The 17,398-nt window shown below is 43.2% G+C and overlaps 1 protein-coding gene across 4 annotated transcripts in view; it reads left to right on the forward strand.

Annotated features, from left to right (window-relative positions):
* Positions 1 to 17,398, forward strand: part of LOC138638747 (cytochrome P450 2K4-like) — a 177,604-nt gene that overhangs the window by 47,722 nt on the left and 112,484 nt on the right. The window contains exons 1-3 of one of the 4 annotated variants that reach the window (XM_069728299.1): positions 12,913 to 13,047; positions 14,953 to 15,049; positions 15,898 to 16,004. The exons of 1 other annotated variant lie outside the window; for it this stretch is intronic. Coding sequence is in view for 1 of the 3 variants with exons in the window: in XM_069728298.1 (XP_069584399.1) it covers positions 12,874 to 13,047 (174 nt within the window). In the remaining 2 variants the exon portion in view is untranslated. Of the gene's footprint in view, positions 1 to 12,859; positions 13,048 to 14,952; positions 15,050 to 15,897; positions 16,005 to 17,398 lie in introns of those variants that run through there. 2 more of the 4 variants (XM_069728300.1, XM_069728298.1) reach the window with 2 other exon arrangements.

The following is a 17,398-nucleotide window of genomic DNA, read 5'->3' on the forward strand; positions in this document are numbered from 1 at the left end:
GTTTTCATAGTTGTTTGTGAACCCGCTATGTATAAAGGTACTAGGGCATTTTATTAGTATTCCGAGGGTTTACAAATAATATCTAGCAACTCAAGCTTTATATTGTTATGTGGGTTCACAACATATGACACTGTACATATTATTTTACCATTATATTTTTGGATTTATTCAATGATTATGGTAATGTTGTTTCATTTTTCATTTTGTATATAGTTTTTGTATCTTATGCTATCTCTGTTTTCTCTGCTTTTTTGTTTAACTTAAACATTTGTTTTTGTGCTTCTATCAAGCTTGTCTTGCTTCCATTATCATGTGTGTCTATTTTTGTTTGATTAGACAATTCCACCAATTGCAGCACCGGAGCGATAACCGGATACTAGTATAAAAGTATAGACATGTCTTGTACCAGGTATCATGATTAAGGGTGCTTAGTCACCGGAAACGCGTTGACCTTGGTTTTAAAATATTTTTTTGTATGCTGATGTTTTGTCCTTTCACTATATTTTAAGTGAAATAAACTATGGATTTTTCACTATTTCGTTGAGCTGGATCTCCTTCTCTTTCCATACACTGTGTTCCACTGTGAACTTCTGATCTGTGATGGCTCAGGTACTGTCCAGCAATGTACAAGGTATGATAATCTGCTAAATGTCACAGCTTCAGGGCATTATTGGGAGGCCCACTGCAGCACAAAATATTTTTGCTCACTCTTTGATGCTTCAGTAATGTGGGAAATGGTGCTGAGAAAATTGTGAATTTGTTTCAAATCATGAATCGAATATTAAAGTGTTCGATTTTGCATGAATTGCTAGCTTCAGTAAATTCAACTCTATCCACTCTGCTCATATCTAGTTGAAAGCTACATCTCTTCTGATTTTTCACAGTTATACAAAAGATAAGATTTTGATCATAAGGAAATCTCTCCAATTTACTCTGCCACTGTTCTTACAAAAACTTTCTGAGTAACCATTTGAGCATAGTAAACAGTATGATAAAGTAGCTGACAAATAAAGTGGTCTACCTCACAGCAAAAATCTCATTGATATACAACACCTGACTGCAAAAAAATTGTGTACTTTGCTTTTCCAAAAATAAGTGGTCTTGAAAACTTTTCCTTTTTTCCGGCAAAAAGTCTTGCTGTTGCAAAATGTGATCCAGAAGTGAAAGTCTTTAGGGTAGTTCATAGGATAAAATTCTAAGAGATTAAAAGTCTTTGAACTCAGGGTGATGTTTGTTGGTCTATCTGGAGAGAAACTGCACATTTCCCCAAAAAGTACAAGGCATGGAAACAACTTTCGTAAGGTGGTAGAGAGAAACTGTTTTGCACTGTTAAAGTTAGGAAACAAATGTATCTTCAGAAAAACTGGTGGCACAGTGTTGTGAATTCTGCTTTTGGGCTCCCTCCGGTGGTTGTAGGTGGTAATGCAGTTGTCTCTGGGCTGCAGTCCTGGACAGGTGTATCTGCTGATTGCAATTCTGACTGGGGTATTTAGGTTTGCAGGACTCATTAGTCCTTGCCAGTTGTCAATGTTTCTTGGGAAGTGTTGGATCTCTGTCTGGCTTCTCCTGCTTAGCTGCCAATTCAGCAAAGATAAGTGTCTGTTTCTTTTTCTATGGCACACAAGCTGTGTGCTTGTTTTTTGATTGTATTCCTGCTCTGAGTTTAGTAGTCTCTGGAGTTGCAGATATACATTCCACATCTTTAGTTAGATGGAGGAATTTTTTGTATAATCTGCTGTGGATATTTTTGGAAGAGTTTTAATACTGACTGCACAGAACTCTGTCCTATCCTTTCCTATTTTAGCTAGAGTGGCCTCTTGTGCTAAAATCCTGTTTTCTGACTGTGTGTCTCTTTCCTCTCCTACTCACAGCCAAAATTTGTGGGGGGCTGCCTATCCTTTGGGGTTCTGCTCTGAGGCAAGGTAGTATTGCTATTTCCATCTTTAGGGGTATTTAGTCCTCCGGCTGTGCCGAGGTGTCTAGGGCTTGTTAGGTACACCCCACAGCTACTTCTAGTTGTGGTGTTAGGATCAGGATTTGCGGTCAGTATAGTTACCACCTACTCCAGTGAATGTTTTCATGCTGCTCCAAGGTCACCGGATCATAACAGCACAGTTGAAGTAGATGTAAAAGCCAACTTTGTGGGAGTCTCCTGATTTATTCATCAGGAACTACAAATGCTTCTCACAAAATTAGAATATCATCAAAAAGTAAATTTATTTCAGTTCTTCAATACAGAAAGAAAAACTCATATATTATAAAGAGTCATTACACAGAGTGATCTATTTCAAATGTTTATTTCTCTTAATGTTGATGATTATGGCTTACAGCCAATGAAAACCCAAAAGTCATTATCTCAGTAAATTGAAATACTTTATAACTAGTGTTGAGCATTCCGATACTGCAAATGTCGGGTATCGGCCGATATTTGCTGTATCGGAATTCCGATACCGAGTTCTGATATTTTTCCGATATAGGAAATCGAAATCGGAAGTTCCTATAAGTTCCCAGTCATCTTTGGCGTGCGTATGATTCCCAGGTTCTGGAGGAGAGGAGACTCTCCTTCAGGCCCTGAGATCCATATTCATGTAAAAAATAAAGAATAAAAATAAAAAATATGGATATACTCACCCCTCCGACGAACCCTGGCTGTCACCGCTGCAAGCGTCTGCCTCCGTTCCTAAGAATGCAGAGAGTGAAGGACCTTCGATGACGTCGCAGTCACGTGAGTGGTCAGGTGACCGGTCACCTGACCGCGATGTCATCGAAGGTCCTTCACTCTCTGCATTACGTTAATGACCGGGCCAATTTTTACAATTCTGACCACTGTCTCTTTATGAGGTTATAACTCTGGAATGCTTCAACGGATCCTGGTGATTCTGACAATGTTTTCTCGGGACATATTGTACTTCATGAAAGTGGTAAAACTTCTTTCATATTACCTGCATTTATTTGTGAAAAAAAACAGAAATTTGGCAAAAATTTTGAAAATTTTGCAATTTTCCAACTTTGAATTTTTATGCAATTAAATCACAGAGATATGTCACGCAAAATACTTAAAAAGTAACATTTCCCACATGTCTACTTTACATCAGCACAATTTTGGAACCAAAATTTTTTTTTGTTAGGGAGTTATAAGGGTTAAAATTAACCAGCAATTTCTAATTTTTACACCACCATTTGTTTTTAGGGACCACATCTCATTTGAAGTCATTTTGAGGGGTTTATATGATGGAAAATAACCAAGTATGACAACATTCTCAAAAGTGCACCCCTCAAGGTGCTCAAAACCACATTCAAGAAGTTTATTAACCCTTCAGGTGTTTCACAGGAATTTTTGGAATGTTTAAATAAAAATGAACATTTAACTTTTTTTCTCAAAAAATTTAATTCAGCTCCAATTTGTTTTATTTTACCAAGGGTAACAGGAGAAAATGGACCGCAAAAGTTGTTGTACAATTTGTCCTGAGTATGGTGTTACCCCATATGTGGGGGTAAACCACTGTTTGGGCGCATGGCAGAGCTCGGAAGCAAAGGAGCGCCATTTGACTTCTCAATGCACAATTGACTGGAATTGAGATGGGACGCCATGTTGCATTTGGAGAGCTCCTGTGCCTAAACATTGAAACACCCCACAATTGACACCATTTTGGAAAGTAGACCCCCTAAGAAACTTATCTAGATGCGTGGTGAGCACTTTGACCCATTAAGTGATTCACAGAAGTTTATAATGCAGAGCCGTAAAAATAAAAAGTCATATTTTTTCACAAAAATGATCTTTTCGCCCCCAATACTTTATTTTCCCAAGGGTAAGAGAAGAAATTGGACCCCAAAAGTTGTTGTACAATTTGTCCTGAGTACGCTGATACCCCAAATGTAGGGGTAAACCACTGTTTGGGCGCTTGGCAGAGCTCGGAAGGGAAGGAGCGCCATTTGACTTTTCAATGCAAAATTGACTGGAATTGAGATGGGACGCCATGCTGGGTTTGGAGAGCTACTGATGTGCCTAAACATTGAAACCCCCCACAAGTGACACCATTTTGGAAAGTGGACCCCCTAAGGAACTCATCTAGATGTGTTGTGAGAGCTTTTAACCCCCAAGTGTTTCACTACAGTTTATAACGCAGAGCCGTGAAAAAAAAAATAAAATTATTCCCTCAAAAATTATTTTTTATCCCCCAGTTATGTATTTTCCCAAGGGTAACAGGAGAAATTGGACCCCAAAAGTTGTTGTCCAATTTGTCCCGAGTGTGATGATACCCAATATGTGGGGGGAACCACCTTTTGGGCGCATGGCAGAGCTTGGAAGGGAAGGAGTACCATTTGGAATGCAGACTTAGATGGATTGGTCTGCAGGCGTTACATTGCATTTGCAGAGCCCCTGATGTAACTAAACAGTAGAAACCCCCACAAGTGACCACATATTGGAAACTAGACCCCCCAAAGAACTTATCTAGATGTGTTGTGAGAACTTTGAACCCCCAAGTGTTTCACTACAGTTTATAATGCAGAGCTGTGAAAATAAAATATCTTTTTTTTCCACAAAAAATATTTTTTAGCCCGCAGTTATGTATTTTCCCAAGGGTAACAGGAGAAATTGGACCCCAAAAGTTGTTGTTCAATGTATCCTGAATATGTTGATACCCCATATGTTGGGGTAAACCCCTGTTTGGGTGCACGGGAGAGCTCGGAAGGGAAGGAGCACTGTTTTGCTTTTTCAACGCAGAATTGGCTGGAATTGAGATCAGATGCCATGTTGCGTTTGGAGAGCCCCTGATGTGTCTAAACAGTGGAAACCCCTCAATTATAACTGAAACCCTAATCCAAACACACCCCTAACCTTTATCTCAACGGTAACCCTAACCACACCTTTAACCCTGACACAACCCTAACCCTAATCCCAACCCTATTCCCAACCGTAAACGTAATCCAAACCCTAACCCTAACTTTAGCCCCAACCCTAACTGTAGCCCTCACCCTAGCCCCAACCCTAACCCTAACCCTAGCCCTAACCCTAGCCTTAACCCTAGCCCTAATCCTAGCTCTAACCCTAACCCTAGCCCTAACCCTAACCCTAGCTCTAACCCTAACCGTAGCCCTAACGGTAAAATGGAAATAAATACATTTTTTTATTTTTTTATTTTTCCCTAACTAAGGAATTGATGAAGGGGGTTTGATTTACTTTTATAGCGGGTTTTCTAGTGGATTTTTATGATTGGCAGCCGTCACACACTAAAAGACGCTTTTTATTGCAAAAAAATATTTTTTGCATTACCACATTTTGAGAGCTATAATATTTCCATATTTTGGTCCACAGATGCATGTGAGGTCTTGTTTTTTGCGGAAAGAGTTGACGTTATTATTGGTAACATTTTTGGGCACGTGACTTTTTTTTATCGCTTTTTATTCCGATTTTTGTGAGGCAGAATGACCAAAAACCAGCTATTCTTGAATTTCTTTTAGGGGGGGCGTTTATACCGTTCCGCGTTTGGTAAAATGGATAAATCAGTTTTACTCTTCGGGTCAGTACGATTACAGAGATACCTCATATATATATATATATATATATATATATATATTTTATGTTTTGGCGCTTTTATATGATAAAAACTATTTAATAGAAAAAATAATTATTTTTGCATCACTTTATTCTGAGGACTATAACTTTTTTATTTTTTCATTGATGATGCTATATGGCAGCTCGTTTTTTGAGGGACAAGATGTCATTTTCAGCGGTACCATGGTTATTTATATCCGTCTTTTTGATCGCGTGTTTTTCCACTTTTTGTTCGGTGGTAAGATAATAAAGTGTTGTTTTTTGCCTCTTTTTTTTTTAAGGTGTTTACTGAAAGGGTTAACTAGTGGGACAGTTTTATAGGTCGGGTCGTTAGGACGTGGCTATACTAAATATGTGTGCTTTTATTGTTTTTTTATTTAGGTATAGGAATATATTTAATGGAACAATAATTTTTTTAAATTATTTATTTAGGAATATATATATATTTTTTTAACTTTTTTACTTTGCCCCAGTGGGGGACATCACAGTAAAGTGACAGATCGCTGATCTGACACGTTGCTGTACACTGTGTCAGATCAGCGATCGGACGTGCACAGCTCCAGGCTTACAGGTGCCTGCTCTGAGCAGGCGCTTGTAAGCCACCTCCCTGCAGGACCCGGATGCAGGCCCGTGGCCATTTTGGATCTGGGCCTGCTGCAGGGAGGGAGGTAGGAGACCCTGGGAGCAACGTGATCACATCGCGTTGCTCCCAAGGTCTCAGGGAAGCCCACAGGGAGCCCCCACCCTGCGCGATGCTTCCCTATACCGCTGGAACACTGCAATCATGTTTGATCACAGTGTGCCAGGGGTGAATGTGCTGGAGGCGGTCCGTGACCACTCCTGGCACATAGTGCCGGATGTCAGCTGCGATAGTCAGCTGACACCCTGCCGCGATCGGCCGCGCTCCCCCGTGAGCGCGGCTGATCGCTCTGGATTTCTATTCGGTCCTTGGGAAGTAAGGCCCACCCTACATTGATGGAATAGTACGTCCAATGGCAGAAAGGGGTTAATACGCTTGGATACAGCATTTTGTAAAATGTCAGCTTCTTTAGCAATAACATTTTATAGCTTTCCTTCCTTGTGGAGTGTCAATGACTGCCCTCTGGACATCTATCACGTCAAAAGTCTTCCCCATTATTGTGGTGACCATTGAAACAGGCTAAGGGACCTTTAAAGCACTTAAGAAGCCTTTGCAGGTGTTTATTGTTAATTATTTTAATTTTCTGAGATAACGACTTTTGGGTTTTCATTGGCTGTAAGCCTCAATCATCAACATTAACAGAAATAAGCCCTTGAAATAGATCAGTTTGTTTGTAGTGACTCTATATAATATATGAGTTTCACCTTTTGTATTCAAGAACTGAAATAAATTAATTTTTTGATGATATTCTAATTTAGTGAGAAGCACTTGTATTAGTTGAAAATTGAATCATCAGATAAATCAGTCTTTGGATGCTCAGTTTTTTTTGTTTTGTTATCACACTTTTTTTGCTGTATCGCCTTTTTTTGCACAGGCTTTTCAGTACATAGTAACATAGTAACATAGTAACATAGTTAGTAAGGCCGAAAAAAGACATTTGTCCATCCAGTTCAGCCTATATTCCATCATAATAAATACCCAGATCTACGTCCTTCTACAGAACCTAATAATTGTATGATACAATATTGTTCTGCTCCAGGAAGACATCCAGGCCTCTCTTGAACCCCTCGACTGAGTTCGCCATCACCACCTCCTCAGGCAAGCAATTCCAGATTCTCACTGCCCTAACAGTAAAGAATCCTCTTCTATGTTGGTGGAAAAACCTTCTCTCCTCCAGACGCAAAGAATGCCCCCTTGTGCCCGTCACCTTCCTTGGTATAAACAGATCCTCAGCGAGATATTTGTATTGTCCCCTTATATACTTATACATGGTTATTAGATCGCCCCTCAGTCGTCTTTTTTCTAGACTAAATAATCCTAATTTCGCTAATCTATCTGGGTATTGTAGTTCTCCCATCCCCTTTATTAATTTTGTTGCCCTCCTTTGTACTCTCTCTAGTTCCATTATATCCTTCCTGAGCACCGGTGCCCAAAACTGGACACAGTACTCCATGTGCGGTCTAACTAGGGATTTGTACAGAGGCAGTATAATGCTCTCATCATGTGTATCCAGACCTCTTTTAATGCACCCCATGATCCTGTTTGCCTTGGCAGCTGCTGCCTGGCACTGGCTGCTCCAGGTAAGTTTATCATTAACTAGGATCCCCAAGTCCTTCTCCCTGTCAGATTTACCCAGTGGTTTCCCGTTCAGTGTGTAATGGTGATATTGATTCCCTCTTCCCATGTGTATAACCTTACATTTATCATTGTTAAACCTCATCTGCCATCTTTCAGCCCAAGTTTCCAACTTATCCAGATCCATCTGTAGCAGAATACTATCTTCTCTTGTATTAACTGCTTTACATAGTTTTGTATCATCTGCAAATATCGATATTTTACTGTGTAAACCTTCTACCAGATCATTAATGAATATGTTGAAGAGAACAGGTCCCAATACTGACCCCTGCGGTACCCCACTGGTCACAGCGACCCAGTTAGAGACTATACCATTTATAACCACCCTCTGCTTTCTATCACTAAGCCAGTTACTAACCCATTTACACACATTTTCCCCCAGACCAAGCATTCTCATTTTGTGTACCAACCTCTTGTGCGGCACGGTATCAAACGCTTTGGAAAAATCGAGATATACCACGTCCAATGACTCACCGTGGTCCAGTCTATAGCTTACCTCTTCATAAAAACTGATTAGATTGGTTTGACAGGAGCGATTTCTCATAAACCCATGCTGATATGGAGTTAAACAGTTATTCTCATTGAGATAATCCAGAATAACATCCCCCAGAAACCCTTCAAATATTTTACCAACAATAGAGGTTAGACTTACTGGCCTATAATTTCCAGGTTCACTTTTAGAGCCCTTTTTGAATATTGGCACCACATTTGCTATGCGCCAGTCCTGCGGAACAGACCCTGTCGCTATAGAGTCACTAAAAATAAGAAATAATGGTTTATCTATTACATTACTTAGTTCTCTTAGTACTCGTGGGTGTATGCCATCCGGACCCGGAGATTTATCTATTTTAATCTTATTTAGCCGGTTTCGCACCTCTTCTTGGGTTAGATTGGTGACCCTTAATATAGGGTTTTCATTGTTTCTTGGGATTTCACCTAGCATTTCATTTTCCACCGTGAATACCGTGGAGAAGAAGGTGTTTAATATGTTAGCTTTTTCCTCGTCATCTACAACCATTCTTTCCTCACTATTTTTTAAGGGGCCTACATTTTCAGTTTTTATTCTTTTACTATTGATATAGTTGAAGAACAGTTTGGGATTAGTTTTACTCTCCTTAGCAATGTGCTTCTCTGTTTCCTTTTTGGCAGCTTTAATTAGTTTTTTAGATAAAGTATTTTTCTCCCTATAGTTTTTTAGAGCTTCAATGGTGCCATCCTGCTTTAGTAGTGCAAATGCTTTCTTTTTACTGTTAATTGCCTGTCTTACTTCTTTGTTTAGCCACATTGGGTTTTTCCTATTTCTAGTCCTTTTATTCCCACAAGGTATAAACCGCTTACACTGCCTATTTAGGATGTTCTTAAACATTTCCCATTTATTATCTGTATTCTCATTTCTGAGGATATTGTCCCAGTCTACCAGATTAAGGGCATCTCTAAGCTGTTCAAACTTTGCCTTCCTAAAGTTCAATGTTTTTGTGACTCCCTGACAAGTCCCCCTAGTGAAAGACAGGTGAAACTGCACAATATTGTGGTCGCTATTTCCTAAATGCCCAACCACCTGCAGATTTGTTATTCTGTCAGGTCTATTAGATAGTATTAGGTCTAAAAGTGCTGCTCCTCTGGTTGGATTCTGCACCAATTGTGAAAGATAATTTTTCTTGGTTATTAGCAGAAACCTGTTGCCTTTATGGGTTTCACAGGTTTCTGTTTCCCAGTTAATATCCGGGTAGTTAAAGTCCCCCATAACCAGGACCTCATTATGGGTTGCAGCTTCATCTATCTGCTTTAGAAGTAGACTTTCCATGCTTTCTGTTATATTTGGGGGTTTGTAACAGACCCCAATGAGAATTTTGTTACCATTTTTCCCTCCATGAATTTCAACCCATATGGACTCGACATCCTCATTCCCTTCGCTAATATCCTCCCTTAAAGTGGACTTTAGACAAGACTTTACATAGAGACAAACCCCTCCTCCTCTCCGATTTTTACGATCCTTTCTAAACAGACTGTAACCCTGTAAGTTAACTGCCCAGTCATAGCTTTCATCTAACCATGTCTCGGTTATTCCCACTATGTCAAAGTTACCTGTAGATATTTCTGCTTCTAGTTCTTCCATCTTGTTTGTCAGGCTTCTGGCGTTTGCGAGCATGCAGTTTAGAGGATTTTGTTTTGTTCCAATCTCCTCACTGTGGATTGTTTTAGAAATGTTCTTACCTCCCTTCTGAGTATGTTTTCCTGGGTCGTCTTTGTTCGAGTCTAATGTTTTTCTTCCCGTCCCCTCTTCTTCTAGTTTAACGCCCTCCTGATGAGTGTAGCGAGTCTTCTGGCGAATGTGTGTTTCCCAGGTTTGTTGAGGTGTAGTCCGTCTCTGGCGAGGAGTCCATCATACCAGTAATTCACACCGTGGTCCAGGAATCCAAATCCTTGTTGTCTGCACCATCGTCTTAGCCAGTTGTTTGCATCAAGGATCCTGTTCCATCTCCTGGTGCCATGCCCGTCTACTGGAAGGATAGAAGAAAAAACTACCTGTGCATCCAGTTCCTTTACTTTCTTCCCCAACTCTTCAAAGTCCTTGCAGATTGTCGGTAGGTCCTTCCTTGCCGTGTCATTGGTGCCAACATGTATCAGAAGAAATGGGTGGACGTCCTTGGAGCTGAAGAGCTTTGGTATCCTATCGGTCACATCCTTGATCATCGCACCTGGAAGGCAGCATACTTCTCTTGCAGTTATGTCCGGTCTGCAGATGGCTGCTTTTGTGCCTCTCAGTAGTGAGTCTCCCACCACCACCACTCTTCGTTGCTTCTTGGCTGTACTTTTTGCTGTCACTTGTTGCTGTGTGCCCTTTTCTTTTTTGCTTGCTGGTATTGCTTCATTCTTAGGTGTGCCATCTTCATCCTCTACAAAGATTTGATATCGGTTCTTCAGTTGTGTGGTTGGTGATTTCTCCATGGTCTTCTTGCTTCTTTTGGTCACATGCTTCCACTCATCTGCTTTTGGAGGTTCTCTGACACTTTTTGCACCTTCTGTGACCAGTAGAGATGCTTCTGTTCTGTCTAGAAAGTCTTCATTCTCTTTGATGAGTTTCAAAGCTGCTATTCTTTCTTCCAGACCCCGCACCTTTTCTTCTAAAAGGGCCACTAGTCTACACTTCTGACAGGTGAAATTGGATTCTTCTTCTGGTCGATCTGTGAACATGTAGCACATGCTGCAGCTCACCATGTAGGTTGTCACATCTGCCATGTTGCTCCTAGATCCTGCTGACTTGCTGTGTGTTTTCCTTCTTGTGTAATCTACTCAGCCAAGCTCTCTTGCAATAATGTCCTACAGGCAAAAATTCTCACGGCGCGCGGTTTGGTGATGCTTTCGAAGCAGCTGGTCCCGGCTGTACCCAACGATCTTCTAGCTTAGGGAGACTTCGCTTCTCCCAGAAGGCACCTGGAATATGCAAATTAGCCTCCTGAAGCTTGAATCCCTGGTTTGGTGATGCTTTCGAAGCAGCTGGTCCCGGCTGTACCCAACAATCTTCTAGCTTAGGGAGACTTCGCTTCTCCCAGAAGGCACCTGGAATATGCAAATTAGCCTCCTGAAGCTTGAATCCCTGGTTTGGTGATGCTTTCGAAGCAGCTGGTCCCGGCTGTACCCAACGATCTTCTAGCTTAGGGAGACTTCGCTTCTCCCAGAAGGCACCTGGAATATGCAAATTAGCCTCCTGAAGCTTGAATCCCTGGTTTGGTGATGCTTTCGAAGCAGCTGGTCCCGGCTGTACCCAACGATCTTCTAGCTTAGGGAGACTTCGCTTCTCCCAGAAGGCACCTGGAATATGCAAATTAGCCTCCTGAAGCTTGAATCCCTGGTTTGGTGATGCTTTCGAAGCAGCTGGTCCCGGCTGTACCCAACGATCTTCTAGCTTAGGGAGACTTCGCTTCTCCCAGAAGGCACCTGGAATATGCAAATTAGCCTCCTGAAGCTTGAATCCCTGGTTTGGTGATGCTTTCGAAGCAGCTGGTCCCGGCTGTACCCAACGATCTTCTAGCTTAGGGAGACTTCGCTTCTCCCAGAAGGCACCTGGAATATGCAAATTAGCCTCCTGAAGCTTGAATCCCTGGTTTGGTGATGCTTTCGAAGCAGCTGGTCCCGGCTGTACCCAACGATCTTCTAGCTTAGGGAGACTTCGCTTCTCCCAGAAGGCACCTGGAATATGCAAATTAGCCTCCTGAAGCTTGAATCCCTGGTTTGGTGATGCTTTCGAAGCAGCTGGTCCCGGCTGTACCCAACGATCTTCTAGCTTAGGGAGACTTCGCTTCTCCCAGAAGGCACCTGGAATATGCAAATTAGCCTCCTGAAGCTTGAATCCCTGGTTTGGTGATGCTTTCGAAGCAGCTGGTCCCGGCTGTACCCAACGATCTTCTAGCTTAGGGAGACTTCGCTTCTCCCAGAAGGCACCTGGAATATGCAAATTAGCCTCCTGAAGCTTGAATCCCTGGTTTGGTGATGCTTTCGAAGCAGCTGGTCCCGGCTGTACCCAACGATCTTCTAGCTTAGGGAGACTTCGCTTCTCCCAGAAGGCACCTGGAATATGCAAATTAGCCTCCTGAAGCTTGAATCCCTGGTTTGGTGATGCTTTCGAAGCAGCTGGTCCCGGCTGTACCCAACGATCTTCTAGCTTAGGGAGACTTCGCTTCTCCCAGAAGGCACCTGGAATATGCAAATTAGCCTCCTGAAGCTTGAATCCCTGGTTTTATTTACATCCAATAAATATTTCTTGATTCTAACTAGCATTCCTTTAATTATGAAAACTGAAGTGTTCAGAGATGATATACATGAAAACCTAGCAATAGAAGGGTTGATTGCCTTATTTCTGTGTTGCTGCTAGGACAATAAGAATAACTTTATGACTTGTTTTTCTTGTGTTAATCTTCTAATACTCATTTCTAGGTAAATGTTGCTTTATCTGTAATTATGTGTAATTCATACAACCCATTATTCATTGCTTTCTAATGCTTTTCATGTATCTTCACATTTTACAGCTCTCGCGTTCACCATGGACCTGGTCACTGTTCTCCTCTCAGGGGTTGTCATCCTATTTTTGTCCACAGTTTTTAAGAATCGAAAACAAGGAACTTACAAAAATTTTCCACCTGGACCAAAGCCTTTGCCGATCATTGGGAATGTCCTCATGATGGACACAGGAAGACCCCATAACACATTTATGCAGGTAAAACTTTGTCATTTTTTAATTAAAAAAACCTCCCACTGCAACAAGATGTAACTAATCCAGATGGACACTAAGTACAATAACTCCCCTCCTGGTAGTGTGCTCGCTGTCAGGATTCTCCAATATTGTCCATGAGGCCGGGGTCATATTTGCGAGTGTGAGTCTCTCGCATTAATACCCGGCACTGCCGCCGGCACTTGGAGTGTGCGGCTGCATGTATTTCTATGCCGGGTATTGAGGCAGGAGACTCGCTCGAGTTTCTCGCATCACACTCTCAAGTGTGACCCCGGCCTTAGAGTGATTTTCATACTTGCAGTCACATAAAGACTAGAAGTGCTTGTCCTTGCACAGTACTCTTTTATTGAGAGGATGTCTAGTCAGAATTGATGGCAAGTGTGCAAATCATATACTCGTGGTCACTTGACCACCTGGTTTCACAGGCAATACCGTAGAATCCAGACAGTGTGCGCACCTCAGCTGTCATCATTCAGATATTGTAGACTTTTATCCCAAATTTGGACAACTTGTTTAACTGTGAATGGTTTTTTTAACAATTGTGGCTCAATGGTTTGCACTGTAGTTTTGCAACGCTAAAGTCCGGTATTCAAATCGCATCAAGGACAACATCTGCATGGAGTTGATATTTTCTCCCTGTGTTTGCATGAGTTTCCTCTTGGTGCTCTTGTTTCCACCCACACTCTAAAGACTTACTGATTTAAATTGTGAGCCCTAACGGAGACAGTAATAAAAATGTATTTAAAGAGATATGTAAATAAATGGCGCTAAATAAGAGCAAAATAAATTAATAAAAAACGTGACACTTTGTTCACATTTGCTTCTTATTCTCAGTTACAAAATCTGAAGATTTAGACACAGTTCCACAGTTCTATCTGTGGAAGCTCCAGGCAGGCAGGGCCGCCATCAGGCAATTACTGCCCTTTCTACTGTATGGGGCCCAGTCATTAGAAGCAGAAAGGGGGGCCCGAACATGCTGGCAGCCTGGTCCGCTCAGGCCCCCTCTCTTTGCTTCTCCTCATCGGGCCCCTGGACATTTTGCTCAAGACTTCTGAATGCCCGATGCGTAAGAGCACTGGGGTGTTTTGAAAATACATCTACAGTGTTGTTAATGCATCCGGCGAATGTAAATTGGCACTGTACCTTTAAGCTGCGGCCGGCCCAGGTGCTTCATGGTCCTTCCTGACATCAGATGCTGCTCCACTTCCTCATTCTGGAGCAGAGCAGTGTGCAGTGTGTCACGCGGGGATGGACGGCGGATGAGAGAAGATGGAGGCGGGAGGCCGGGAGCAGAGTGAGTCTCACTCTCTTCGGTGATCCCGTCTGCTGAGAGGTATCTAATCCTATCCTGTGTGATCCCGTCTGCTGAGCTGTGTATCTATTCCTATCCTGTGTGATTCTGACTGCTCAGCTGTGTATCTAATCCTATCCTGTGTGATACTGTCTGATGAGCCGTGAATCTGATCATCTCCGGTGTGATACTGACTGCTGAGTTATGTATCTAATCCTCTCCTGTGTGATACTGACTGCTGAGCCATGTATCTAATCCTCTCCTGTGTGATACTGACTGCTGAGCCATGTATCTAATCCTATCCTGTGTGATACTAACTGCTGTGCTGTGTATCTGATCCTCTCCTGTGTAAAACTGTCTGATAAGCCGTGTATCTAATCATCTACTGTGTGATCATGTCTGCTGACCTGTGTATCTAATCTTATCTGGTGTGATAGTCTGCTGAGCTGTGTATCTAATCCTCTCCTGTGTGATACTGTTTGCTGACCTGTGTATATAATCCTCTCCTGTGTTATGCTGTCTGCTGAGCTGTATCTCATTCTCCCCTGTGTGACCCCGTCCAGAGGGCACTGTGGTATAACCCTTTCTCGCTTTTGCAGGTTGTATGTGGTCTTGGAGGTCATCACTTTTTCTGTTCTCTTCTTCTGACTGGTGGTGATGGATGAGTAGGCAGAAGGCAGCGGGCGGTCGAGAAAGGTGAGGCGGCGGGCGGATGAGCAGGGTGAGGCAGCAGGTGGATGAGCAGGGGGAGTCTCTCTGGTGAGAAGAGGCTTCAGGTGGCTCACTGTGGCTGTGGCTGGACTGGTATCGTGTGGCTAATGAGGGAAGGCTAGTGGTGACTGGGGGCTGCATCCAACAGGGCCCAGGGGGAGGCTAGTGGAATGTATAAGCTACTGGATGATCCTGACCTGCTGCAAAACCAAATGCCCAATTGTAACAACAGGCAGCAGTGCTCAGGATCATCCAGTAACTTATAAGTTTTGGTTGGGGTTTGGAAGACGGGTGGGGAATTATTGATGTGAGTCACCCTGCCAGGGCCGTGGGGTACCCGGTGCCGGATCCGGTGTTCATATGGGGATGTCACGGTGGTGACCTGTCTAAGGCCCTGGGCGCCTATATAAAAGGCAAAGAGAATAGAGTTTATGTTCATGACACCACCTGTGGTATTCGGTCAGTGGGGACCGACGCTGCTTTAAGGGGTCCTCTAGGGTGATGTTATGGCAGCTAGATGATATAACTTCCCAAAGGTGAAGGGTATCCCCAGGGCGCCCGGTGTGTAGATGGAAGATGGTCAATGGCACAGTAAAGAACGAGGACACAGGGTTGCAGTCTCTTTACCTTGTTTACTGAAGACTTCAGGCAGCCACAGTCCAGGGCACCAGATCATAGGGCAGGCAGGGTCCTGCCAGCTTGGAGGCAAGTTAGGAGTCCCTTATCCAGTTGAAGATTAAAGCCTTCCTCTAGCGACGTGGTGTTGTAGTCCCTTACTGCCTATGGCTTCATATAAGGTCCTCACAGATGTTCTCTCTCTGTCCCCCATATAGGAAAGGACATAACCCGCATGACTGGTGACTTGAGCCTTTTACAGGGACCCTTGCATTCCCCGGGCTCTATAGGTGTCACGATGCCTCCTGGGTATTAGGGCGGACAGGTAATTTGCAGTTCAGCTGTCCTGATGGTCTCTGATGTAAGTCGTAGATGCCCTTACAACCTCTGTGTTCCGGCTACCGGTCTCTGCGCCTCAGAAAGAGGCAGCCTGCTCGTGACTTGTCTCCCACTGGTATCCTCTCCTGTGCTTCTCTCTTCTGTGTGCTCACTGCAATATATTTGGCTTTCATATAATCTCTTTCCAGGAGCTGCAGCACTGCAGCTACACAGCTCCGTACACCTTCTTCTGCTACTGACTGCTCCAGTCTGTTCCCTGGCAAGAACTAACTCACTTTCCCTACAAACTACCATATGTATGGGGAGTCACCTAGTTAATAGGATCAAAAGCTCCCCCTGGTGGCCTGGAGTGTGAACATGTTGCATGCTTGTGTTTACCTGGTGACAGTTATCCCTTCTTGCCTCCAAGCGTAACATCACTCTCCCCGTGAGGAAAGCAATGCCACTGTGACAACCAGAACCCTGGGGCGCCACAGATGCAAGTGGGTATATATGATCAGGAAACCTCTTTATTATTATTATTATTATGGCACTGTAATTTTTGAAATGGGGCTATTGGTCTGTGCTCGCACAGCAGTGAATGGACTGGGCATTGATCCCCTCACCAACATCCTCATACATGCTGTGAGGCTGCTGAGCTCAGGTCAGGAGATCTGTGGCTAGTCCATTCACCGCGGTCCAAGTGCAGACTGATATTCACAAGAAGTAGAGCTTTTCCAAGAGAGGGCGGAGGAACTGTGGAAGGTTCGAGGGGTGGAGGGGGAACTGGGGTTGGAGCCTGGGCGGAGTTTCAAGGGGGCCCTGAAATTCCTAGTGGCAGCCCTGCAGGCAGGTAATCCATCTACAATCCTGCTCCTGAATGTTCTCCTGTTTTATTGTCCCTGCTGCTTATAGTTATTAACTGATGCCTTTTCTGAGGATCATTCTCAGCAGCCATGGCCCTATACATCTTTGTATCAGGAAGAGTCAGATGATCACTTATATTTTGTGACTCTGCAAAGCGACCAGGGTGGTAGTCGTGGCAGCTGGGCTGTAGTGTTCCCACACCCTGGTGCCTCACCAATGCAATGTAATGTCCCTTCTGCTGCACGTGCAGCGTGCACAGCAGAACACTTACATCAGTTGCTGAAGTCCCCTCATGCACTGTCTCTCCAGTTTCTGACCCACAGATCCCACAAATCACTCTGGACTCCATGTTCATGCTCAACAGTACAACTTTACTTAAACACAGGGTTTTTGTCACTGATGCCATACAGTTCCTTTGCAGTGTCAATCCTGAGGCTTTCCCTGAAAATCTTTGTTCTTCCTGTTGATCAGCTCTGAGCCCCTTAGACAATCTCTGTCCCACCTGGCAATCTCTGGCTCTTCCTGGCATCTCTG

This window comes from Ranitomeya imitator, chromosome 5, assembly GCF_032444005.1.
Source record: "Ranitomeya imitator isolate aRanImi1 chromosome 5, aRanImi1.pri, whole genome shotgun sequence".
In the NCBI taxonomy this organism is placed as follows: domain Eukaryota; kingdom Metazoa; phylum Chordata; class Amphibia; order Anura; family Dendrobatidae; genus Ranitomeya; species Ranitomeya imitator.